Genomic DNA, 27,412 nt, shown 5'->3' on the forward strand with positions numbered 1-27,412 from the left:
ACATTGGACAGACAGGCAGAAAGCTAGCCACCAGGATACATGAACATCAACTAGCCACAAAACGACATGACCCACTATCACTAGTATCCTTACATACAGATGAGGAAGGACACCACTTTGATTGGGACAACACATCCATCCTAGGACAAGCCAAACAGAGACACGCACGAGAATTCCTTGAGGAATGGCATTCCAACCGGAACTCCATCAACAAACACATTGATTTGAAGCCCATCTACCATCCTCTGAAAAAAAGAACAGAAAATGACATCACCAATGCAGGAAATGACATCACCAAACCAAGGAAACCTAAACAGATAAATAGAAAACGGGACATAACACCAGCACTTCGTTGGAGGCTCACTGATGATGCTACCTAGAATGGTGACGAAACGTCTGAAAACGAACCTTCCAGCTCAGCGAGCAAACTCACATCCAGAACCTCAACCTGAGCTATCAATCTTCTCAAAACTCGCTAGTTGGCTTTGGATTACACTAATATTACATAAGGCCTCACCTGTAAATGACTAAACAAATTCCAACAAAATTACTTTGATAGTAACATGGGTCATTCAGCCTGAAATAACTCCATGAAGGCCAGTATCCCATCACCAAGTCACCGTTTATTTACGCATATGTAGTACATGACACTGATCCAACTAGCTCAGAGCCAGCTCCTAGAGTGAACAGACCTCTGACACTCCTGTTTATATCCGTCAGCCATGGCTCCCTGATTGGCCCAGGTCAAGAGCCCCAGTCAGGGAATTCATATTCTATGAGATTCACCTGACTGACCTCATACCAATCAGCACAGCCCTTTCCCTCTATGCCCTTGGACGTAAGCCCATTCTTTTTCCTAAAGCTTCTCCTGGGGCATTTTCACACCAGGTCCAGATCGTCCAACTCTGTGTTGGATACTGGGATTGTGCACCAGACCTTAGCCTGCTTCTTGTACCCAGAGTGCCTCAGCTGAAATTCACCTTCATCTTCAGGTGGTAATGTCATTGAGTCTGCAACGTCTGCTGTGTCCATCTCATCCTCAAAGGTTTCTTCACTGCTAGGTGAAGGAAAAGAACCGACTAGCTCTGACAGCTCATCAGATGTTCTGAGGGACTGGGTATATTTTGTGCCTGCTCTGCTTGTGAGGTTGCAGATTTCATGTGGTCCACATGCTTGTTCGGGAGTGCCTCTCTTCCCTGGGCTTTGTGCACCACCGACCTAACTTGGTGTAGACTACGCCCCTTATCCACGCAGGGCCGTTCCATGGTTTTGACACCAAACGTTGTCCCCTGATGTAAACTGGCTCCCTTGCTTGTCTTGTGTCTGGCAATAGTATTCCGTTTTGCCCTCCCCCCCACCCCAGTCTGGAAAGATCAGGTTTAACCTGGTGCGGAATCCTCTCCCCAACTCTGCTGGAGCTGTTCCTATAATTGCATGAGTCATGGTTCTGTAATCAAACAAGAACCAGGACAGTTTAGTATCGAGTAAAGCTGTAAGCTGTTTCTTTAAGCTTGACTTCAAAGTTTGGACGCTCTTCCTGGCAGACCATTGGATGATGGATGGTTTGGAGCTACCCTTACATGTCAAGTGCCATTCAACTTTAGGAAACACGCAAATTCCCTGCTCGTAAATAAATGATAGCCCCTTGTCTGTGGCCAACACTTCAGTGAGTCTGTGTATTGCAAAATATACAAAGAAAAAGCTTTTCAATCATTGTCCTCATGTTTGACAAATAAACCCTATGAACATCCAACATTTTGAAGGGGCTTCCACAATGACTAAAAACATCGAGCCCACGAAAGGACTGGTACATTCGACATGTAACTGAGTCCAGGGTTCACTTGGTCTTTCCCACGAATGTAGGGAAGCTGCTGGCGGTAATTTTTGTCCTTATTGGCACTCTGGTCACTGCCCTGCCAATGTGGCTATGCTGGCATCCAATCCTGGCCACCAGACATAACATCTCTCCAGCATTTTCATTTTGAAAACCTCTGGATGACTCTAGTAGAGTTCAGCTGGTGTCGGGCATTGACCTTTGCTCAGGACAATCACTCTTGCTCCCCATAATAATATGTTGTCCTCTACAGTGATCTGGTCAGCTGAAGGTTTCAATTCTGGTTGTGATGGCCCTTTTGCTCTCCACCACATCCCTGCCAACACCAGCTGTTTTAGTTTTGCCTGGACCAGATCATTTTGCATCTACAGTCGGATATTGCCAGCGGTGACTGGACATCCAGAATGTTTAAAACCAAATGGACTGTTCTAGTGATGGCACCACCGGTGGTATATCTGCCAGTGGGAGGTATCTCAAGGCATTCACATTTCCTAATGACAAGCCCAGTTGTAGTACCTGTTTGAAGTCTAGATGGGCTTCAGCTAGTAGGCAGTCTTGCATGGTGACATCATTAATCCCACATACCAAATGGTCTTTCAGCATCGCGCTCTTGTCGCAACTGAAATAACTCCACAAAGGCCAGTATCCTATCACCAAGCCACCCTTTATTTACACATGCATACTAGATGAAATTGACCCATCTAGCTCAGAGCCAGTTCCTGGAGTGAGCTGAACCTCTGATACTCCTGTTTATATCTGACAGCCAAGACCTGTTGATTGGACCAGGTTAACAACCCCAATCAGAGAACTCATATTCTATGAGATTCACCTGGCTGACCTCATTCTTGTCTCTACTCTGCCCCCTCAAATCTGCTTCACCATTCATTAAGATCATAGGTGATCTGGTTATGGTGTCATCTCTTCTTTCCTCTCTGTGCCCCAAACCCCTCACCCATAAACCTTGACTATCTTGTCAACTAAGAATCTATCTACTTCAAGCCTAAATAAATTCAATGATCCAGCCCCCTCTGCTTTCTGGTTAGGGAAGTGAATTCCACAGACCAATGATAGTCTGAGAGAAAACTATTTTCTCTCTCCTTGTCGCAAAGGGGAAAGCTCTTAATCTTAAACTATATCCCTTCGTTTTATTCTCCACACAAGAGAAAATGTCCTCCAGATGTCCACCCTTTCCACTTGCCTCAAGATTGTCTATGCTTTAATAAGAGCTCTCGCATTCTAAACTGGGCTCCAACAAGTTATCTGCCTAACCTTTGAATATTTCACCACAAAATAAGCTCTTCATTGCAGAACAAGTTGAAGAAATCTTCTCTGAACTGGTTCTAATGCATTTATATCTTTTCCAAATAATGAGGTCAAAACTGTACAGTTTCTGTTCCATTTGTATTAAGTGCCAACACTCTAATTGCCTTTCTAGTCAGTTTGTGCAACTACATTGTATAATTTATGTACCGGGGAACCCAAATCCCGCTACACCTTCAAGTTCTTGAATATTTCTCCAGCTATATTACATGCTGCTCTTCTAATCTTCCTTCTTTCATAGACAGGTTCACATTTTCCCACATCTGTCAATTATTTTCCCACTCTGCAAAATTATCTATATCTGTTTCTTTATCCCCTATGATGACCAACTTTCCTACATAGCTTGATGTCATCCACACATTTAGCTAACATATAGTCGGCCCTTTTATCCTAATTAATATAGACCACAAATAATGGAGGGCCCCACAATAGTTCCTGTGGCACTATTTTACATATTGCCCATATGAAAAAAAATTGTCTCACTTTTTCGGACTATAAGAAATAGGAGTGGAAGTAAGGCCATTCGACCCATCGAGTCCACTCCGCCATTTAATCATGGCTGATGGGCATTTCAACTCCACGTCCCTGCACTCTCCCCGTAGCCCCCGATTCCTTGTGAGATCAAGAATTTGTCAATCTCTGCCTTGAACACATTTAACGCCCCGGCCTCCACTGCACTCCGTGGTAATGAATTCCACAGGCCCACCACTCTCTGGCTGAAGAAATGTCTCCTCATTTCCATTTTAAATTTACCCCCTCTAATTCTAAGGCCGTGCCCACGGGTCCTAGTCTATCCGCCTAACGGAAACGACTTCCTAGCGTCCATCCCTTCTAAGGCATGCATTATCTTGTAAGTTCCTATTAGATCTCCCCTCAACCTTCTAAACTCTAATGAATACAATCCCAGGATCCTCAGCCGTTCACCTTACGTTAAACCTACCATTCCAGGGATCATCGGTGTGAATCTCTGCCGGACATGCTCCAGCGCCAGTATGGCCTTCCTGAGGTGTGGGGCCCAAAATTGGGCACAGTATTCAAATGGGGCCTAACTAGAGATTTTGCATCCTGTTAGCTTGCTAATTCTTTATCCATACTGATATGTAACCCTGACACTATAATTGCTTGTCTTTTGTGTAATGTTCCTGCTGCACCTTGCCGAATTGAAAATCCAAGTTTACCACATCTACAGATTTTGCTTTAGCCACTTTTGTTATGACTTCCTCAAAGAAACTGAATAAATGATTTAAACATGATTTCCCTTGCTCAAAACCAGGTTGATTGGAGATTTATTTAGTCATGTCATGCTGGTCAGGATCCAGTGACATAAGCATATTCGCTACAACTTCATGATGTCAAACTCAATTACAAAGAAAAGAGAATGGAAAAAGAATAATAATGTACATTTGAAAATTATTCATGAAGTACCTGTTTCAGTAACCTGTTCACTGCAGGCATGATCTACTCCATTCCTCACTGTATGATCTTTCCTCTGTCGGCATGTTACATGATGAAGCTGGGTTGCCGCTTCTGACGTCTTGGCTCTCAATGATTTGTTCACCTCCTTGCTGTCCATTGTCTGCTCACTGCATTCATCACACACCTGCAGAATTCAATGAATAACAGCAGATTGCTTTGAGTTTTCTGTCATCTTCCTCGTCTTATTTCCTGGTAATCGACGATTCATAATCCACAAGATATACTGGATCGTAACATCATGTCACTAGTGCTGAATGCAGAATAGTACAGATCATTCAGCATTTGAAAGAGAAAAAGTGGTTAACGCTTCAGGTGAGAAGTATGATAAAATTTTTCACTGGAAGTGCTTAAATGATCTTTTCTCATTGAAATCCAACTGATCTAAAACTCAAACAGTCTGATTTTAATTTATCAGGCATGTTTTATTTAGATTTTGAGTGTAATGTTTTACTGCAAAGCATGTCACACATCAGCTTGAAATTGGCTGCAAATACTACCCATTGTAATAAGTGTAGCAGCAAGTGAGGTTGTGGGCCAACTGTAGAATATATCAGCCATACTCTATTCACAGCCTTTTGTTCGGTAAATGTAGCATGGGATGCATCACCAAGATCATAAATGGAATTATGAAGCAAATCAGCTCTGAGTGTCAGAACAGGCTTAGGGATTGAATGATCTACGTGTATGCTTCTTGTAACACTTGTCACAACACTAAGTTGATAACACTTCTATTACTTGTAAAGGGGAGGCAATGGCTTAGTGGTATTAGTGGAACTGTGTGAAGTGGCCAAAGAGGAGCTTCTCGACATCAAAAGTGAAAAATTTCATTCTCCAACCAAGTGTTGAATGGTGGGAGCAGGTTCTCATTGGTGAGTGAAGGGGGATCTATTTGCATACATTAGCATACATTATCATTGTGATTATGACACTTGTCCTGCCTCATTGATATGCAGGTTTCCATACTTCCATGTGAAAGGATTATATGACCATAAGACATAGGAACAGAAATTAGGCCATTCAGCCCATCAAGTTAACTCCCCATTCAGTCATGGCTGATGTTTCTCAACCCCATTCTCCTGCTTTCTCCCCCTAACCCTTGATCATCTTGACAATCAAGAACATACTTCTCTCTGTCTTAAATATACTCAATGATCGGGCCTCTGTAGTCTTCTGTGGCAATGAATTCCATAGATTCATCACTCTCTGGCTGAAAAAGTTTTTTCTCCTTATCTCTGTTCTAATGGGTCTTCTCCTTATTAGAAGGCTGTGCCCTGAGGTCCTAGTCTCTCCTGCTAATGGAAACCTCTTTGCAACATCCACTCTGTCCAGGCCATTCGGTATTTTGTAATATGATTGTTAGAAACTAGATGGTAACAAAATCCAATGTGAAAGTCAAAGCAGCAACCTAGTGACTCCAGCTTATCGCTTGCCTCCAGACCTTCATCAGTTCACCAGTATCTCAAGGCATGATTCATTTGCCAAATTCCTTCTGCTTGATGTGCCTATGGCAATTGACAGGAACTGTGCTGGGCATCTGTGGGTGTCCAGATACCAGGAATCCTCGGAAGTCCTAACAGTGGCTCATACTTACGTCTGTGGTGGAAGAATACCATTGTGGACACTATTGCAGTAGAATGCAGATAATAAAGTAAGGCTGGAAAATTGCATAAGAAAACATGCAAAGGCTCTCAGAAAGAACCCCACCGTGAAACTTGCCAAAACTGACACTTAGCCAATTTTAGTAACATTCATCCCAATGCCAAATGAACCAGCTACTGTTGCATATTAAACTATGTGTTATTCAAACAAGATCCTCACCTTATTAAGAAACAATAGTTGCTAATTGTCTACCACTGTACATTATTAACACCTTAGAGTCAGTCATTGGAAAGATGATTGGTTATAGAGTCATGGAGTCATACAGCACGGAAAAAGACCCTTTGGTCCAATCAGTCCATGCTGACCATCATGTTGCAACATCCTTTTACCCACAAACACCATTTTACACATTTGGGATTTGCCTGTGATGTGTGTGAATGAATCTGTATGAGTGCTTGAGGCTTGCGTGTATGAGTGTTCCCATGTGCTTGTCTGAGTGGATATTTCTGTGGATGTATGTGTGGATGCGTGTGCGTGTGTGTTGGGAGAGGAAGGGGTGAGGTATGTGTGTGCCTATGTGTGGATGTGTATGAGTGTAGAAGGGAAGCATTGCTGGTTTGTGAGTTTAGAATATGATAGAATCTCACTGTAACACATTTATATGTGTCTGACAGAATCTACTATGTCTGTGTTTTATAAATCATTGTTGGTTATAATTTTCAATTGATATATCTTGTTCTTGGATATCTAAGTGTGTGAAGAGGGCAACATCATGGTGGCATTGAACATATGTTTAAACAATAGGAATATTAGGTTTTAAAGCAGGAAATGGAGAAATAGTTTAATTACCTGTTCTTTGGTGTCATGCCATTCTGTCAACAAATGGTGCTGCCTGTATTCCCATTCCATTTGCAGTTTGGCCAGTCCTAATCTAATGCACTCAATGTCATTTTCAATTCTTATAATTCTCTTCCTTGACTCTTTACTCTCCTCTTGCAAGCTAATAAACTTTTGAATCAACCCATCTGTGGAAACATTAAATCAAACATAAGTGAATGATAGAGGCTGGCAATAACAGCTAAGCATTGGGTATGGTAGCTTGTGATTATATTACTGGACTAGTTGAGTCATAATCATGCAGCATGGTTACAGAAGTAAAGGCTTGGAGATAAAATCATAAAATGCTGGAAATATTGAGCAGACAAGGTAGTATCTGTGGAGAGCAGAAGAGAGGCCCCTCAAGGCCCCTCAGCTATGATGAAGGGCATAACACCCTAAGTGTTTGCTGTTTCTCTCCCCACAGATGCTGGCTGACTTGCTGAGCGCTTTAGAACATAGGATATAGAACAGTACAGCACAGTACAGGCCCTTCGGCACACGATGTTGTGTTGAACTTTTACCCTAAACCTAAGGTCCATCTAACCTCCACCCTACCTTATACCTTCATCCATATGCCTATCTAATAGCCACTTAAATGCCCCTATTGAGGCCGACTCCATGACCCTCTCTTACAATGCATTCCACACTCCTACTACTCTGAGTAAAGAACTTACCTCTGACGTCTTCCTGATATCTTCCTCAACTCACTTCAAATGCACCTCTATCAAGTCACCGCTCATCACGTGCTTTCAGCACATTTAGTTTTTATTTCAAATTTCAAGAATCTGCTGTATTTTTCTTCTGTACTGAAATGCTCCTGAATAACAATTCCATCATACGAACCACAGAATTTAAAGTAAATTAATTAAATAAATCAGAAAATTGTCAAATTTTCATAAAAACCCTAACTGATTCACTAATGCCATTTTAGCAATGAAATCTGCTGTCCTTATCTGATCTAATCCGCAAATGACTCCAGTGATTGGCTCTTACTTGACATCTGAAGTGGCCGAGCAAGCCTATAACTTAGTTATATTCAAGGAAGTGCCTCACCACCACCTTCTCAAGGACGATAGATGGTGACTTTGCAGGCAACAGCTTTATCACATGAGTGAATATGGAAGACACTACTTCAGCCTTGGAAAACAATTTAAGAAATATCGCGTGAAGTTCATTGTACCATCAGTGCATTTCTGTGAAAAACTGTTTGAAATTATTTGTGCAGAATTTACTGGCTTTGGACAGGCCACCTGGAAACTTTAGGTTTCTTTGGTCAAGAAAGTTGCAACCTCATTATCTGATTAATTCTTGCAATATCCGTGAGTTTTATGCATTATATCTGAATGGCCTGATTCAAGTATAAGTTTAGAGGATTAAGTTCCACTTCAGAAACTGGAGCTTGCTGCTCTTGGAGCACTGTACAGTCGGAGGTGCTTTTTTTACAGCTGAGATTTTCAATCAAGCTTCAGTCCATCTGTGAAAATGAATGTTAAGCACCCTAGGTCACTCCTTCCCATGTCCACGCCAACGCTTTCCCTTCAATCAAAAAGCACTGAAAACCAACCATCCAGTGATTTCTCCCACTTATTATCCTGTGAGTTTGCAGTGCACAACTCAGTGGTCCTGTTTTCTCCTTTACAACAGCAAGTTAATTTTAAAAACTCTTCATTCGCTGTGAAGCACTTTGGGACATCCTGAGAATGTGAACAATGCTTTCTATGTGCAGGTTCCTCTTTTCTTTGAATTGATTTTACAGGAAATGTGACCAGTTAACCAGAATTGTCTGTATGTGAATTTGAGATTTAATATCTTATACAAGCATATGTATTGCATCACTAACTCATACCAAGTCTGAATACCATGGTGACAGAAATGAAACGTTTCCTCTTCTCAGAATAGAGTATATAAAAAAAAGTGCAAATGCCTGCTTTTTTAAAAAAGTAACAGTATTCAAGGATTGCAAATTATTAAAGTTTAACATTGCAATGTTACAGCATTATCATCATGAAGCATCAAACAGAGGCTGCATACAAACCTTACAGGCAGTGAGGAAGTTATTATCAACAACAACAAAAACGAAAGTTGCTGGAAAAGCTCAGCGGGTCTGGCAGCATCTGTGATGAAAAGAAACAGAGTTAACCTTTCAGGTCCGATGAATTTTCCTCAGAACTTCATTTCAAAACCTCAGTAATTACCAATATAGCTTTATATATATGAGTAGAATACAGAAGTATTCAGCAAATCAGGCAATAGTTTTCACTTTGTTCCGTCACAGATGTTACATGATTTTTTGAATATTTCCAGCATTTTTATATTTCAGACTGAGAGGATCTGCGATATTTTGCTTTTATACATGTAGAAAGCTTTGAAATCTTCATTTTCTAGGTAAAGTCACTAATCAGGCCCTCATAAAGATCATATTCAAGAAGGTGTGAGTCAGAATAGAACTACAACAAAGTTTCAACTCTGTGACTCTTCCTCACTTTGACGGAACTCAATGCAGTATCTTCGAAGTTGTCTTCAGATGTTGCTTTTCGCTGTCATTAATTAAACCATTGCAACTTGATGAGATCAATTGACAATGGAATTACTTTTCTTAACTCTGAATTTGAGAATCTGATCATTCAGCAATAAAATCTGATGTGGTTGAATTTCTATGAATGCAGCAAGGTTGTTGTCTCAAAAAGCCTAATGTTGACCTTGTTAATGGGGGAATATTGGTACCTTTTCGTAGCTTTCTCATTATAAAAAACAGACTCAGACCTGTCTGCTCCTGTTGTGATTCTGAAGCGAATGTGAGACTTTCACACAGTTGTCTTGTCGCTGTGCTTGGAGCTGGGTCTTGAAACTCAACCTTTAAGGCAAAGCATTTGATGAGTTACCAAGAATGCAAACAATGACTTTCTCTTTTCACCAACACATGTCAACAATCAATGAGCTATGTCCATTAGAGTACAGCCTGATAAGAGATGGTAAGTATATTTTTTTAAACTGAGTTCAGAAATAATTACTGCAGCATCCACATTTATTATCTAATTTCTGCTCTTTGTGATATAACATATGCATATGTTCAAAAGGTAGGGTAAACCAGGTCTATGAAAGAAGATCATTTCTTCATGAATATTTAAACTCATGCAATTTACTTTTGAGTCAAGATTACATTAGACCAGAGAATCATTTTGGTTTTAGTTTATAATGAGAATGGTTTCTTGGAGCCAATTAATTCGGAAATACCTTCAGAGATAGTAGGAACTGCAGATGCTGGAGAATCTGAGATAACAAGGTGCAGAGCTGGATGAACACAGCAGGCCAAGCAGCGGCAGAGGAGCAGGAAGCCTTCCTGTTCCTCTTTGCTGCTTGGCCTGCTGTGTTCATCCAGTTTTACACCTTGTTAATTCAGAAATATGCTTGGGCAGGGGCAGTTCAAAATATAACTGTCAGGAGATTATATAAACTTATAGCTCTACTTGCAAAATGTGAAAAGTATTTGAAGCCTCTGAATCTAAAATGATAAATGGTTAAAATAAAACACGCTCTACTTCTTCAATAGTATTACTTGTTAATTAAGCAGATCCAACTGTGCAAATGTTTACCTTCCAGTTCAACTTGGCTCTGATTATCTTACCCTGTATAAGTGAGTGTAGTCAAGGGAGTATTTCCCATCCTACCAATTTGATAGGAGATGTGATGAGAAGAGAACAAAATATCCAGAGTTATTGGCTGCGCAAAGTTGCACATTTGGTTCTCAAAGGGTGTTCAAGGGGAATCAGATTCACAATTTGTAGAAAGTTAAATAATTTCAAAGGCCTTGAAATTGAATAATCCATTTCCCTGTCCTCCAATCTGCTCACACTCAACTCAATTGCTGTACATGAATCAAACAGGAATTTAAAAATTCAACACGTCCTATTTCAATCTAAGTAATTTTACATTGATTTTCAGTAAATTGAAAGCCATCACCATGCTTGTTCCATTCCTGATTAGTAACTTCTAATGCAATCTAACTGTGTCTTCTGATCAAAATGGCCCAAACTCAATCACCATTGTGTCAAATCCTCCAATGAAATTGTTTTTTTATAATCTTTCAGATTTCCTAAAGTTAACCAATATGAAGTCATTCCTGTTCAGATTATTTGAAGGCAGCAAAATGGGAACCACTGAAAAAACTTCAGTTCCTCATTCTCAGGGACCAATGAGAGCTGTCTCTGAACACGGAGAGATGTTTCCCGTCTGGAATTTAAGGGGAAAAGGTAAAGTTTTTAAAGGGCAATAAATATTTGGAATAAAAGTTTTCCAAGCATGGTATTACATTTCAAAGTGCTGCAGTATTCAGAATTCAATAGTGCTAGAGCAACAAGCTGTGAAGAGGGATGGGCCATAGAGCCATAGAGTTGTTCAGCACAAAAACAGACCATTCAGTCCAACTCGTCCATGTCAACCAAATATCCTAAATTAATCTAGTCCCATTTGCCAGCATTTGGCCCATTTCCTTTTAACCCCTCCATATTCGTGTACCCATCCAGATGGCTTTCAAATGTCGTTATTGTACCAGCCTTCAAAACTTCCTCCGGCAGTACATTCCATACACACATCACCCTCAGAACTGAAAAAGTTGTCCCTTATGTCCCTTTCAAATCTTTCCCCTCTCACTGTAAACCTTTGTCCTTTATTTGTGGACTTCCCTACGCTGGGGGAAAAAATCTTAGCTATTCACCCTATCCATGCTGCTCATGATTTTGCAAACCTCTATAAGGTCGCTCCTCAACCTCTGATGCTCCAGAAAAAAATAGCCCCAGCCTATTTAGCCTCTTTTTATAGTTCAAACCCTCCAACGCTGGCAACATCCTTGTAAATCTCTTCTGAACCCTTTCAAGTTTCACAACTTCCTTCCTATAGTACAGAGACCAGAACTACACACAGTATTCCAAAAATGGCCTAACCAATGTCTTCTACAGCTGCGACATGACCTCCCAACACCTATACTCAATGCACTGACCTATAAAGGCAAACATACCAAATGCCTTGTTCCCTCTCCTATCTACCTGCGACTCCAATTTCAAGGAACTATGAACTTGCACTCCAACATCTTTTTGTTCAGTAACATGCCCCAGTACCTAACAAGTGTTTATGTGCTGCCCTGGTTTGCATTTCCAAAATGCAACACCTCACATTTATCTAAATTAAACTTCATCTGTCACTCCTTGGCTCATTGACCCATCTGATCAAGTTCCCATTGTACTCTGAGGTAACCTTCTTCACTGTCCACTACACCTCCAATTTTGGAGTCTCTGTAAACTTACTAACCATACCTCCTGTATTCATATCCAGATCATTTATATAAATGATGTAAACACAGTGGAACCAGCACTGATCCTTGCAGGACACCGCTGGTCAAAGGTCTCCAATCTGAAAAACAACCCTCCACCACCACCTTCTACCTTCGAGCCAGTTCTTTATCCAAATGGCTGGCTCTCTCTGTATTCCATGTGATCTAACCTTGCTAACCAGTCTGCAATGAGGAACCTTATTGAACGCCTTACTGAAGTCCATATAGATCATGTCAGCCTCTCTGCACTCAATGACCTGTTTTGATACTTCTTCAAGAAACTCAATCATTTTAGCAAAACTCAACTTCCCATGCATAAAGGCATGTTGACTAGCCCTAATCAGTTTTTGCATTTCCAAATACTTTAATACTGTCCCTCAGGATTTCCTCCAACTATTTGCCCACTGCTGGTGTCAGGCTCACCAGTCTACAGTTCCCTGGCTTTTCCTTATCACCTTTCTTAAATACCAATCTGTAGACATCTGGCACTTGACCTGTGGCTATCAATGATACAGCCATCTCAGCAACGGGCCCAGCAATCACTTCTTTAGCTTCCCACAGACTTCTAGGGTACACCTGAAAAGGGTCCCAGGGGTTTATCCACCTCTACGCATTTTAAAATATCCAGAACCTCCTCCTCTGTAATATGGATATTTTTCAAGATGTCGCTATTTACTTCCTCACATTTTCTATCTTCCATACCTTTCTCCACTGTGAATACTGATGCAAAATACTCATTTAGCATCTTCCCAATCTCCTGCAGTTCCACACATAGGCTGCCTTACTGATCTTTACAGGGCCCTATTCTCTCCCTCGTTACCCTTTTGTCCTTAATGTAGGATCCCTTTGGATTCTCCCTAACTGTTTTTGCCAAAGCTATCCATTGTCCCCTTTTTGCTCTCCTGATTTCCCTCTTAAGTGTACTCCTACTGCCATTATACTCTTTTAGTGAATTACTCAATCTCTGCTGTCTATACAGCAAATATATACGGGAAATATGCTTACTTCTTATCCTTGAACAAAACATCAATTTTCCAAACACAGGCTGGGACTGCCAAAGTACTAACGGCTTGGATGGAGATGGAATTTGTTGAGTGTGTACAAGAAAATTTCCTGATTGGGCATATGGATGTACCGACTAGAGAAGGTGTTAAACTTGACCTACTGTTGGGAAAAAAGGCAGGGCAGGTGACTGAGCGGTCAGTGGGGGAGAACTTTGGGGTCATTGACTGTAACTATATTAGTTTCAAAATAGTGAAGGAAGAGGATAGCCTAGATGTAAAAGTTAAAGTTCTAATTCAGAGTAAGGCTAATTTTGATGGTATTGGGCAAGAACTTTCAAAAGTTAATTGGGGACGGAGGTTCGCAGGTAAAGGGACGACTGGAAAATGTAAAGTCTCTTAAAAATGAGATAACGAGAGTCCAGGGACAGTGTGTTTCTATTGGGGTGAAGGCCAAGGCTGGTAGGTGTAGGGAATGCTGGATGTCGAGAGAAATTGAAGTTCACCAAAGGTTTTTGTCTTCCACTTATCAAGACAAGCATAAGAATGTCATTTTTTTTTTAAAAAGTCACAACAACTGCTACAGAAGAAAACGGTTTTGATCGCTAGCTGGTTCACTCAGATTGTCTAAGGCAATTCCATGGAGTAACCAGTGATGAGCCATGGGTTCCTTGTGCTTCCGGGTAATTCAAAATAAAGTGTGCATGGATTGGCTACATTCCTTTTGATGGCAGAGAAAAGGTGAATGCATATCACTTGTAGCAAACATAAAGAAGTGATGTTATGGCCTGGACTCATAAATTGATTGTTAATGTAGCCAGTAATGCATTCAGGGTTGTTTAATAAATGCAGTGTTAAGTGAGTGCTATTTTCCACAAATACCATCTAATTGAGGAACATCATGTATGATTATCAAATTTGATATGTTGCCAATTACATGGGTCATATGTTCCGATGTTTGTCTGATTTAATCAAATAACATGGTTATAATAGGCAAAGTATAGACGGTACTCAACCAGCCATTGCAAAATCCAATACAAGTGGCCACTGAGAGATGGGATTCTGTGATTCGGGCGGCACTTGTTGAATAATTCTGAGTGCGCTAAGAGCTATAATAGCTAATTTTAAGGTAAGATGATCAATATTAGATACTCAGTCAAGCTCATAGAGTAGCTTAGTCACATTTACTAGAAGCAATCTATATTTATATATAGTGACACAGTCTTTACAAACTACAGGAATGCATCTGAGCCTTCAGCCTTTTGAGCTATTTAAAACACTGAGAGCTGACGGTTTTCTCCTTGGTAATGCTTTGGCCAATCATAGTCAATTTGTCAACCAATCAGCATCCCTTTTCTCTGGTGGTATAAAGTGTTATAATCATTTGAAATTTGACATTCTTGTATTTGTTTTGATGACAATGTGTCTCTCTTTTCATGAATGTTCAAGTTCTGTACTACCAAGCTACTGACACTTATAGGGTTTTATGGGACCAATAGCCTCTTTATCACTGCTTTTTCAAAAGGCTTTTTCAGCCCTGAGCTTTGATGTTACCATGACATAACAAGACCTATCGGACTATTGTTCAAGAGTTTGGAAGTGGGATTGGGCTGAATTAGAGATATTGGGAACTGCAGATGCTGGAGAATCCGAGATAACAAAGTGTGGAGCTGCATGAACACAGCAGGCCAAAGCAGCATCTTAGGAGCACAAAAGCTAACGTTTTGGGCCGAGACTCTTCATCAGAAAAAAGCTGAATTACCTACTTTTGGCCAACTCTAACACTAAAAGACAAATGGAAATTTTCCAATCCATAAATGTTCTAAGTTTAAAGAAAAGTGAGTTCTCAATTCAACCTCCAAACTGCAGTTATTCACTTACACAATCACTACATTAATACAGCATCATTGGAAAACTGTGCTTCATTTAATGTCTATTCTCCAAAGATGCATTAATATATTGCTTGCTACCAGTTTCAACAAAATAGCCCAAGGCTAGATATGTTTTTGTTTGTTAAGAACAATCAACATTGAATTCTTCATCATTTCAAAGTTATTAAGGCATGTTACTTTAATATCGAACATGAAGGAGATAAATGAAATGTGAAAACAACCTGATTACGTGAAATGATGCTAGTGTTAGATCAAACAGTAGGAATAATATTGTGCGGAAAAAGTGGAACTATTTTTTGGATTACCTGAGATGAAAATCGTGCTTTTAAATGCCCTTTTATTTTATTAAATTTGATTGAATGATATAATTGAACTTAAATTGAAAACAACTATGAATTGTTCTATGTTTGTTCAGTTAGCTGCATGTACTACATCAGAAATCGGATAAATAAGTACATTTCAAAAATAGGTTCTTGGTATGTTTTTTGGCACTATCGATTCCATTAATTGTACAATGAGAGTGTGCATTTCCATTAGAGGCAAAGTCCCTAATTGATTTAAAACCCCATTACCCTCATCAACAGTTACAGAGTCATGCAACACAGAAATAAACCCTTCAGTCCAACTCGTCCGTGTGCCAATCACATTTCCTAAACTAATCTAGTCCCACTTACCTGCATTTAGTCCACATCCCCCTAAAGCTTTCTTATTTATGTATCTGTCCAAATGCCTTTTAAATGTTGTAACTGCACCTATATTTAAAACTTTGGCAGTTCATTCTACATACGAAACTCCCAATGTGTGAAAATGTTGCTCCTCAGGTCCCATTCAAATCTTTCTTCTCTCACCTTAAAAATATGTCCCCAGGCTTTGAACACCCCCAGCCGAGAGAAAAGGACCTTTGCTATTCAACTTATCTACGTTCCTCATGATTTTATACATCTCAATAAGGTGAACACTCAACCTCTAATCTTCCAGTGAAAAAAAGTTCCAACCTATCCAGCCTGTCTTTATCACTCAAACCCTCCAATCCCAGCAACATCCCGGTAAATCTCTTCTGAAGCCTCTCTCATTTAAATATATACATCCTACAGCAGGGCGACCAGAACTGTATGCAGTACTCCATAAGTGGCCTCACCAACATCCTACCAAACTCCTTTACTCAATGGTCTGAGCAATGAAAGCTTGCATTCTAAATGCCTCCTTAACCACCCTGCCTAGCTATGATGCAGGTATTTTGATATTTTGGAGCCATTCCCACTTTCTGCCTGTTCTTAGCCAGAATTAAATGCTTACCCCTACAATCTGAAAACTGCAAAATTTCAGCAATCAGTTCTTTGTAAATTTCATTGACCCCAAAAATTACTTTATCCGGCACTATGACTATCATATTAGCAGTGTGCAATGCTTCACACTGTCAGAAATATATTAAAAAAAACTTGGAGCAGAGAGTTTACTTACTGTTCAGTTGAACTAGAATGGACAAAATAACTTGACAAATCTCATGCCTACAAATATTAATGTTAAGTAAAATGAGCAAAGGCCAGAATAGAGTCTGTGTTCCTTGAAGATACTGTGCATAGAGAATGATACAGTAACTGGATTGGCAATTCCGTCTATGTTCAACCTGTCATTTTGTTTCAGATTCAGGATGAATTGAATGAAATTGGCGATGTAATGCATGTCATGTAAGTCTGACACGCTGATTGATTGAATCTCAGAGTCAGTATTAATTACTTCAAACACAGAAGTTAGAATAAAGAGTCAGACTATTCAGATCAAACTGACTACATTGGTGGTAACCTTCTGCATGAACAAATATTTTCAATGACATTTTCCTGGCTTATTTCATCTTTTCCTACAACTACCCTACAAACTCGTTCAGAATGTCGATAAAATTTCTGGCTCAACAATTAAACCTGCAAGTGGGTCCCCAGCCTGACAATTCTCTATGAGACAAAGAATCTGCTCTTTATTTTCAATCTCAAACATTTAACCTTAAGTCTCCTGTTTCTTTTTCTACACTTCTCAAATAGAGGGAAAAGCTGCTTCTATTTCTTTTGCTGTTCCATAATTTTAAATGATTTATCATATTGTTTTGTAGTATTGTACTCTTTAAATTGTTGGTCATCAGAGTCACTCATCTAGAAATATTTATCTTTGTGGCAAATACAAACAGCGACACATTTTGCTCAGTTTTCACTTACCGTTGCTTTTCCACATTTGTAGCTGTGTTTTCACTAAGCATTGAGAAAATGCACTGGTATTACACCTTATGAGAATACTTCTCTTTTATTTAAGTAAATGCAGCATCTTGTCAACACCAAGATACTTTTTTATCTGTGCAAATTTATGGCATATATGTATTACCATGGAAAAAAGCTTACTGGAGCACCTTATTTAATTGCTTGAGAAACAGGGAATCTCTTTACTTCAACTGATGTCTGCGTTCACAATTTAAAACAAAGGCAACTGTCAGAAGTGATTTTTGAGACCGTCACTATTCTTTTATTTTTCTTATTTTTTGGTTTGAAACTAAGAGTTGAAGTAGAGAATTAAATTTTGAGCAGCTGCTTATTTTAAAATGGATAGAACAAAGATAGATGTTTACTGTGGGGAGCTGGCCTGGAAAGATAATGCAGGTTAATTGCTGCTCTGAGGACACCATAAACGATTAGGGCTCACATACAGGCCAGAGTAGGACTAACCAAACTCATGCACATACACAGGAGAACTGAGCTCTTTGTTAATGTCAGTCCTGATCTCTGTCTGACTTAAGGAGATTATTGAGAAGAATACAACACTGGTATTGAACTCCTACCAGAAGACTCACAAACAGGTCAAGATACAGTTAGCTAGTACACTCAAAATGTTTGCTGTAGTTCAACAGACTGAACAAGTATAAAACAAATTAAAGAAATTGAAGTCACTAATTGATGGGATAACATTGGAATTGTGGCACTACAAAGTCCATTTAGGTTCACGTCCCATCACATCTTGCTGTACTGTTCATTCTATTTGCTTTAATGTATATAACCGACCTAGCAATTCAAGTTTTTGAGTAGAAAGAGGAACTCGTTGAGTTCCTGAATGTAGGACCAATGCTGAGCAGGAGCGAGCAGAGAGATAACATTGGGTGCTGTAATTTATCATGATTCCAGACATCTTATAAATAAGTTGACTACCGCTGCTGTATTGACTCCACTTTACCATGTATATACTTATTTGTATAATATTTAAGAATCAACTAATGAATGTTTTCCTTCATTTTTTTCTATTCTTAGGTACTTCCATATTATTGTAAGATAGTTTGGTGTTAGGTATTTGAACTGTTCACTGGAAACCTGGTAGTTACTTCCACAATGGCATGGAGAGTGCTACGATCCAACTCATGGACAAAGTGCTCCAACTTATAGACAATGAACAAGTGTAAGCCACTCAGTCCATTAACCCTCCTCTACATTTCAATAAGATTGAGGCTGACCTGGTTTTAACCCGACTCCACTTTTTTGCATATTGCCGATAACCTTTCACCCCCCGGTTGACAAAAACCATATGGTTTACATTAGTATTTTTTGAATACATTCAACTTGGGTTCGAAGGGACTCAAGGAACATGGGGGTTTTTGTGGGAAATAGAAAGGTTGAAGATTAGCCTTGATCTCACTGTATGGTGAGGAGGTTTGAAGCCAATAGCCTCCTTCAGATCCTTTCTTCCTATGTAATTAACTGACAAGTCTGCCTTTCTTTGACTTTATTGGTCCTCCCCTGCATCTGGGTTACTCTTATTGATAACCCTGGATATTCACTTCTGTTTATTTATCCTTCTTCTGCTGTCGTTGGGCTGTTATTTCCCAGGTATCACTGGATTTCTTCTACTTCAGATTGTCATCTGTTTTTGAAACAGCACAATGCTTTATAACAACACTCAATATATCCACACACATTGCCATTGAAGAAGCCTGTGCAGCAGCAATGTTGAGGTGTTTCAACTAAGAGCTTCCAGACACTGCACAGTGCACCCCTGAGTTGGCTTAAGTTCTCATAGGCTCTGCTGTGACAGGTAGCTCAAACTTAACAAATACACTTGGTGGTCTTGTTCCTTATTCATTCACATGACAACTTCAATTAGGAGTTTTCACACCCTTTCACTTTTACCATTACAATGTAACCAGAATTTATAAAATGTAAAATGTTTAACACAATTATTCACTTAATTTAACTTGCTTTAGTAAGGAAAACTAACACTTACTGCTTTTGTCAAGTAGGAGAAAGATTCAATCTTGAATCTGGTCAAGTGCAGTTTGGGCTGTGACGATGGTAGAAGAGAATTAAAATTAAAGACATTTATGGAAACATGGGAACAGGACTAGGCTATTCTTCTCCTCAAATTTGTTTGATTATCCCATTAGACCATGGCTGCTCCATGAACTAACTCCATCTACCTGCTTTGGTTCCATTACATAATACCCTGACCAACAGCAAATCTACCTACCTTGGCTTTTTAAGTGCACCCCTGAAAAACTTGGGCTCTGCCTCCTCATTCTGCACTCCCCTTCCAGGGAAACAGCTTACCAAGTGTCAACTACTAATGTTTCAATTAGATCATGCTTTAAGGTTATAAATTCAAGGGAATGAAACCTCTGTTTTTGTAATCTGTTACAGTTCCATTCCAATGAAAACACACTATATTTGCTCTGGGAAATATATTTTTTCTCAGGTGCATTACCCAATGCTGAACACAACCTCCCAAATGGAGCTAACTAAAGATCTACATAGCTATGACATGAACTTCACTCCTTTCTCTTTCAATCTTAAACCAAAGGACAACAATGCTTTAACTTTTACGTTTTGCTTACCCGCTCACAAACTTTCAATGAATACTGTACTAGGGGCTCTACATCTGTGTTCCTCCATGGTTCCTAGATTCCTGCCATTCAGAAAATACCCTGATTAAACTTCTTCAGGTGGAAAATGGATGACATTGCACTTTCCCTGATTGAACTCTCTCTGCTACAGTTTTGAACACTCACTTAATCATCAACATTGTTTCACAATTTTCTGTTCCTCTTTGTAATTTTCTTCAACTTTACTGTCCAAGGTAACTTGGTACTGCGAACAAACTTGGTAAGAAAACTTTCTATTCCTTTATCAAAGTCACTTACAAATGTTTTGAAAGCAAAGTTCCAGCACAAATCCTGGATGACATTTAATTTAACTCAAATAATAGATGGTCACTTTTTTCAAACTGAAATTTCATCAAAAATATTTGTATATATATTTCAATAGTATATGTACATTTTGTAATATAGCACTTCTCACACAAATGCAGATGCATTAACAGCTTGAGATAAACAGGTAACTAGCTAGCTCAGCAGAGACAGTTGGATAGGTCATCAGATCTATTTTATCAAAACATTTTGTGAAAATACTGAGTGCTGAAAATTGCAAGAGTAAAGGAAGTCAGTACCACCAACATAAATCTCCAACAGAATAAAACACTATTGAAAATTTTCCTTAAGACCGAGCGAGTGTAGTACAGGAACATGTCTGTCTGGCGTCTTCCTGTGATTGACAACTGCACATCTGCTACTGGCTTGATGGATGTTACAGGTAGTTCACAAAATAGGGAAGTGGTATTTATCCACCTTCGTGATGGCACTGAAAGAGAGCAAAGAACAGAATTTTTTCCTTGCGTTAGGAACTGTCCCCCGCATAATTAGTTTCTTCAGATAAACTTGCTTATAATGGAAAACCCTATTAGATAAAAGTGAGGCAGAGTAAATAAATCTTAACATCCAACCAGTTTACAGATGTGACATTAATCTAACATTACATGAAAGAGACCAAATTTCACCATGCTGCCAACCTGGAATCTGCCAACCTGATTTACTGACATGAGAATGAATCCATACATATCTGATGTGGATGCAAAAGTGCTCCCATTAAAGCAGGCTTTTTGGCCTAATGAATCCACACTGTTCCTCCGAAGAACATCCCGACCCAGACCCACTTCCCTACCCTACCCCATAAACCCTATATTTCCCAGCGGAATCCACCTAGCCTGCTTCTCCCTGGACACTACGAACAAATTAGCATGGCCACTCCATCGAACCTACCCATCTTTGGGCTGTGAGAGGAAACCGAGACAAACTTGGGGGGAATGTGCAAACTCCACACAGTCACCTGAAAGTGGAATTGAACCTGGGTCCCTGGCACTGAGAGACATCAGGGCTAACATCTGAGCGACCATGCCAACCACAGTGATGCCTGCACTGGTGGGGATTGAAAAATACCTAAGGCCCAATAAGGTCCAGTTTCAATCCTGTCTGACTGGAATTCAGCACTCGATACCTTATAAACTGTGCAAGATTCATTTTGCAACTTAAGTGGGCCATTTGAAGCTATGATCTAAATAGAAGCTGAGCAGCAGATTCCCTGGAACGAACACATGGCTCCACAACAGCTAAAGCAAAACCTGTGGATGTTAGAAATCTGAAATAAAAACAGAAAGCACTTAATATTCTTAGCAAATATGTGTAGCCAGAAACAAAGTTGAAGTTTCAAAACTGCCAAAGTCAAGGCGTCCAGGGTGTTTACCTTTCTGTATTCCTGTCGGACTCACTCACACATTCGATTCTACCCTTGAGTGACTGTCTGTGTGGAGTTTGCACATTCTCCCCACGTCTGTGTGGGTTTCCTCCAGGTGCTCCAGTTTCCTCCCACAATTCAAAGGTGTGCAGGTTAGGTTCATTGGCCTTACTAAATTGGCCATGGTGCCCAGGAATAGGTAGGTTAGGTGGACTAGTCGTGGGGAATGCAGGGTTACGGGGATAGGGTAGGGAGGTGTGTCTGCGCAGGATGCTCTTCAAATAGTCAGTGTGGACTTATGTGCTGAATGGTCTGCTTCCACATTGTTGGGATTCTATGAATATTCTGTTATGTTCTGTTTCCTTTAAAATGTTCCTCCCCTCCCCCACTACCTTCCAATGTGAACGAACTGAACAGATTTGTGCTCACTAAATCAGAACATCAAGAGAAACGAAAGCCATTGAATGGTTTCCACATACTACACTGGGACTTTGAGGCATGGTGACCAGCCAACAAAAGCTTTGAAATTGATACTGCTCTTGCTCTCAGTCAGAAGATTGTGTTTCCTATTCTCCATGTAGTTGCACTCAATTGATGACAACCTTGCATTAACATCTTCTCCCGTGCTGGCATCAAAACTCCTCCCTCTTAGCCAGAACAAAAGCCGTTGACGTGCAATTGCAAAAAAGCCATGATGTGACTGTCAATGGAGGTGGGATTTTGAACATAGTTTAAGCAGTTGTGAGGCTGTCGTTCCAATGTTGTAGTTACAAGTAACTAGGTTACTGTAAAAGTGTTACAGAAATGTTCCATTTTCCCCTCCCCCATGGATCTATGAAGTTTTATATTCAGATACAAACAGTGGGATTGAAGTGCCTGGCAATGAATGGAATGTGTCAAAAACACATGGATTATTTGTGGGAGGCAATTTGTTTCTTTGTGATTTTACAGTCACAAAACGTCAGTACTGAAAATTGCCACCTTCACTCAAGCACACAACATGGAAAGTGGAAAAAGAAAAATTGTCAATCTCGGGGGTTGGGGGGGAGGGGGGGGTTGGTGGGGGTGGAGTGGAGGAAAGTCAAAATTCAAGTGTAAACAATTTAACAAATAATAGGAATCTTGGTGTCCAAACAGCAGATTTCACCTAAGGAAGCCTTTGAAGTGGTGGCACATCAAATTGAAGGAGGAGCCGCATAATGTCAAAACTGGACTCATCAGGAGCCTTCACTGGGAAGGCTGTTTTGGAAAGCTATGATTGTATAAGAAGCAGGTGTTGAGCTCAGTTGGCAACGTGTGTCTCTGTGCCAGAGGTTGGTGAATTCCTGCCCCTGTTCCAGAGACTGAAAAGTATACGCGAGGCCGCACTTGTGCACCAGTGAAGGAGGGCTGCGCTGTCAGACAAAGATTCAGGTGTTTTATACACATCAGACTGAACCAAGAAAATTGATTTTATTCTGTCAATGAAATTAAAAGTTCTAGAATTTATTTCCAACAATGAGTCCTCAGTGTAATAAAAGGGAGAAAAAAGACAGAGAGGAATTTTCAGGGTCTATAGAGAATGGCTTCACTGGGCTATCTCAGCATTTTTTGCTATTTGTGGTTGATTGGTGAGTGTTCATTTGTGATTATTTTTGAACTTTGCAATTGATAGTTCCAATTCTTATTTTTCAACTTTGCATTTAGTACAGTCCCTACCAGTTGTTTTAGGAAAACACAACTTGAGGAAAATCATGCGCAAAAGTGACACAAGTTTCTATGTGGCACACCCAAAGGGTGATGACCAAATTGCAGGCCAGGTGGAACATTTTTACAAATATTGCAGATTGGTTCAATACAAGACAAATGTTCATGTCTTGCCTTTGATGTTGCTGTTTCTCTTTGCTGGCAGAATAACCTTCAAACTGTTTTGCATCCTCTGCTGGTCATGACATGATACCACAGTTGTGGAGTATTAGTTGATGCAAAATTAACTATCAATGAATGGACAGAGCAAAAGTAACCTGCCCAAGATTGTGCTGTCAGCTGTTGTGTATAGTTTGCTTTTTCAAATATTAAATAACAAGCTCTTTTCTTTTTCACAAGATTGTGCAAGCATTTGGATCTCTTTCTTTTGGGGTTTGCTGTTATTTTTGTATTCATATTCTCCTCCCTAATAGTGTTTTATAGTTGCTATCGACTTCATGGCAAACACACTAACGATGACTGTTTGAGAGGAAATAGTGAGTAAAGTACCAATTTTGGGTAAAGGTGTAGGGAAAACTTAACCCTTTCATCAAAGCAGAATCCAACCTATTCCTTCAATTTTACCATACTCTTGTGAAATGTTACATGCTGGAATGCTTCTTAGAAAACCCAGAGACTTCTCCAATTAACGTGTCAATAAGCTTTCTAGATTGCATTGTCAGTGTTAAATGCACAGTCAACATTAATCCTGCTCATTATGTTTAACTTCGTTGTAGCAAACATCTTTTATGTAACAGGTTTTTGCAAACAGTGTCATTAGCCCTGCGTTTCCTCTAAACTGAAATAATAGTTTAGAACTTACATGGAAAATTCGAACTAAACTTTATTTGATCAAATTTAACACTGGATTCATAAAACCCTAAAGTCCTTGTTAAACTGCTTTGTACAGTTTCTTTTTGTGATTCTTTCATGGCCTGAAAGAATTGTTCTAGGACAGAATTTATAGTTCTTCCATAAATACCCTTCTGAAGGCAGTGGTGTGCTGCCATTTCAAAGATCATTGAATGATTTATTACACAATTTCACTGTTGACAGTCAACCATATTGCTTCAGGTCTAGAGTCAAAGACTGGAGAAGCAAGGCAGATTTACAACAATTCACTAGTTTTATGGTGACCATTACTAATATTAGCTTTATTTTCAGCCTTTTTCCCCTGCTGCCATGGTGGCATTTAAGCTTGTGTTTCCAGATTAATTGCCCAGGTCACTGGATCATCAGTCCATAGATAGAGGGAACTGCAGATGATCTAAATCTGTGGTAACAAGGTGTAGAGCTGGATGAACACAACAGGCCAAGCAGCATCAGAAGAGCAGGAAAGCTGACGTTTTGGGCCTAGATACACTGCCCCCCCCCCCCCCAATCAAAAACTCCCAGGACAGGGACAGCATTGGGTTAGGTACAGAGTAAAGTTCCCTTTACACTGTTTCCCCCTCCCCCGCCTCATCAAACACCCCCAGGACTGGGACAAAAACAGGTGAAGTACTGGAGAGCTGGAGAGTGGCTAATTTTGTGCCATTGTTAAGAAAGGTCGGAAGGAGAAGCCTGGAAACGACAGACCCGTGAGTCTGATATCAGTGAGTAAGTTGTTGGAGGTGATTCTGAAAGACAGGATTAACATGCATTTGGAGAGGCAAGGATTAATTAGGGATAGTCAGTATGGTTTTGTGCAAGGAAAATTGTGTCTCCAGGCCTGAAACGTCAGCCTGCTTGCCTGATGCTGCTTAGCCTGCTGTGTTCATCTATACTTTATTATCTTGGATTATCAGTCCATTAACGTAAGCATGGTAATATTACAATCTTGACCATAATAACTTTGTGACTTGTTAATGAAAACATACAGTGTAGCGACCAATGTTCAATAAAGGTAAATCATAACTATGATTTCTGTGACCACTGTAATTTGTAAAGGAAGCAATACTTACTATCTGATTGTCATTCATTAATGGAGTCTGATCTATATGTAGAGTATGTGCACAGGATTTTCAATATTCAGTCTATTTTTACCAAGTCTAGAACACATAACTGTCTGGTCTCTCAGTTTCAGCATACCTTATACATAGGACAAATTTCTGTTTAAGCCTATTTCTGTTTAAGCTCATGTTGGCAAGGGAAGGAGTTAAAAGGACAGCTGGCGTAATCACTGCTACTGCCTTGTTGTTGGCTTGTACAATAAGCAACACAATACCAGTACAGAAGACAACATCAACAGTTACAGTCAGGTAACACATCATGTACAACTGGGGACAAGAGAGTAACTGAAACTACATTTCCACCAATTACCTCAAGTTTCTATCAAGCAGCTAATAAATGCTGGGCACGTGGAGAATTGTAATTGCCTAGCCAAAAGAAAGGTTGCACAGCGTGCATCATGCAAAATCCTACCTTTGTATGTCAGAGTTGAAAAGAAATATAATGATCTTATCTGAGCAAATCTTGTCCATACATTCTGAGAAGCGTGAGAATCCTGCACAGGTTACTTCAATTACCTTTTCAGCCTGATTTCCTGCAATATGGTCATTCTGAGCAGCGGCACTCGAGCTCTCAATCTGTTAATCATGTGAGATCTCCAAATGTGTACACATACCACCTAATGTTGCCATGTCACTCTTAGTAACTGCATGACCCATCTGATGAGTAAACAAACACAGGAGGCCGCAAACCATAATCCAGGGCTTCACAATCATATATGCTTTTAATCCATCTTCCACAACAAAATCCCACTATTTTCACGAAAGCTTTGTCATTAGACAAATTTGAAAATATTGTCATTATTACTCAAGTAGCTTTTTTAAAAAAATGTACCTATTTCCCACTTCTAAAACACTACAGTGGGCAATTTGTTGTACAACAATTAGTTGTGCAGTTGTAGTACTTTATTTTGATGAAGTTTAAGAGCTTTAATAAGGTGTTCGTTAAACTGTTCCGCCACTGGATTTCAAACAGGATTTACAGCGCTTTTTAAAAATAATCAACCACGTGCGTATTGTGACAATTGAAATTCACATATAAACTGCAAAACATAACAACACTGGCATGTCACAAATTGAAAGAAAATTAAGCTGTCAAAAATAATGCTGCACCAGATGTCATTGCTTGAAAACTGGAGAATAAAGGAAATAAAAAAGCAAAGTAAAGCATAATTAAAACGTTTATTCTTTATAAAAATCTACTCAGGTTCTAACTATTATAAAATTATGAAGGGGGTTGAGCTTTTCTTTTAGAGCTGAAATTTCTGTTCAGTCCTTTGCAAAAATTGACCATTCAGACAGCATCCAATATAGGAAATTGCAATTCTTATAACTGATTTAACAGGTTTCTCAAGGTTTTGATCAAAGCCATTAAAAAGAAATCAACTCACTTTGCAAGAATACAGGAAAATATTGTACTTTATGCATCATCCATCTTAACACAGAGACTTGCTCCCGAGCCCACCCCCTTACTAACAACCTCCGTCATCTCCCACTCCAGATATAGTGGCCTCCCCTGACAAAGTTCATTAAATTGGAAGTATCTCATCGAAGTGACATTTAAACCTTAATGGGGACCTTTGAGGAAGGGTCACCAAACCTGAAACGTTAGCTCTGATTTCTCCTCACAGATGTTGCCAGACCTGCTGAATTTTTCCAGCAGTTTCTGTTTTTGTTTCTGATTTACAGATCCGTAGATTTTTTTAAATTCAGAAGGCTATTGTATGTTGAAACTGTCCAATTTAGTCAAATACTTCGCTATTTCCCACTAAATTTAATTTT

General features: G+C 39.7%; 1 protein-coding gene across 1 annotated transcript in view; it reads right to left on the minus strand.

The window, feature by feature from the left end:
* Positions 1–20,232, minus strand: part of LOC125465063 (uncharacterized) — a 60,097-nt gene extending 39,865 nt beyond the window's left edge. Inside the window, exons 1-5 of the mRNA XM_048558146.2 lie at positions 20,186–20,232; positions 19,579–19,635; positions 9,872–9,962; positions 7,079–7,254; positions 4,580–4,754 (exon numbers count right to left, since the gene is read on the minus strand). Coding sequence (XP_048414103.1) covers positions 4,580–4,754; positions 7,079–7,138 — 235 coding nt within the window. The 5' untranslated portion in view covers positions 7,139–7,254; positions 9,872–9,962; positions 19,579–19,635; positions 20,186–20,232. The remainder of the gene's footprint in view (positions 1–4,579; positions 4,755–7,078; positions 7,255–9,871; positions 9,963–19,578; positions 19,636–20,185) is intronic.
* Between the last annotated feature and the right edge of the window lie 7,180 nt (positions 20,233–27,412).

This window comes from Stegostoma tigrinum, chromosome 24 (genome assembly GCF_030684315.1).
Source record: "Stegostoma tigrinum isolate sSteTig4 chromosome 24, sSteTig4.hap1, whole genome shotgun sequence".
In the NCBI taxonomy this organism is placed as follows: domain Eukaryota; kingdom Metazoa; phylum Chordata; class Chondrichthyes; order Orectolobiformes; family Stegostomatidae; genus Stegostoma; species Stegostoma tigrinum.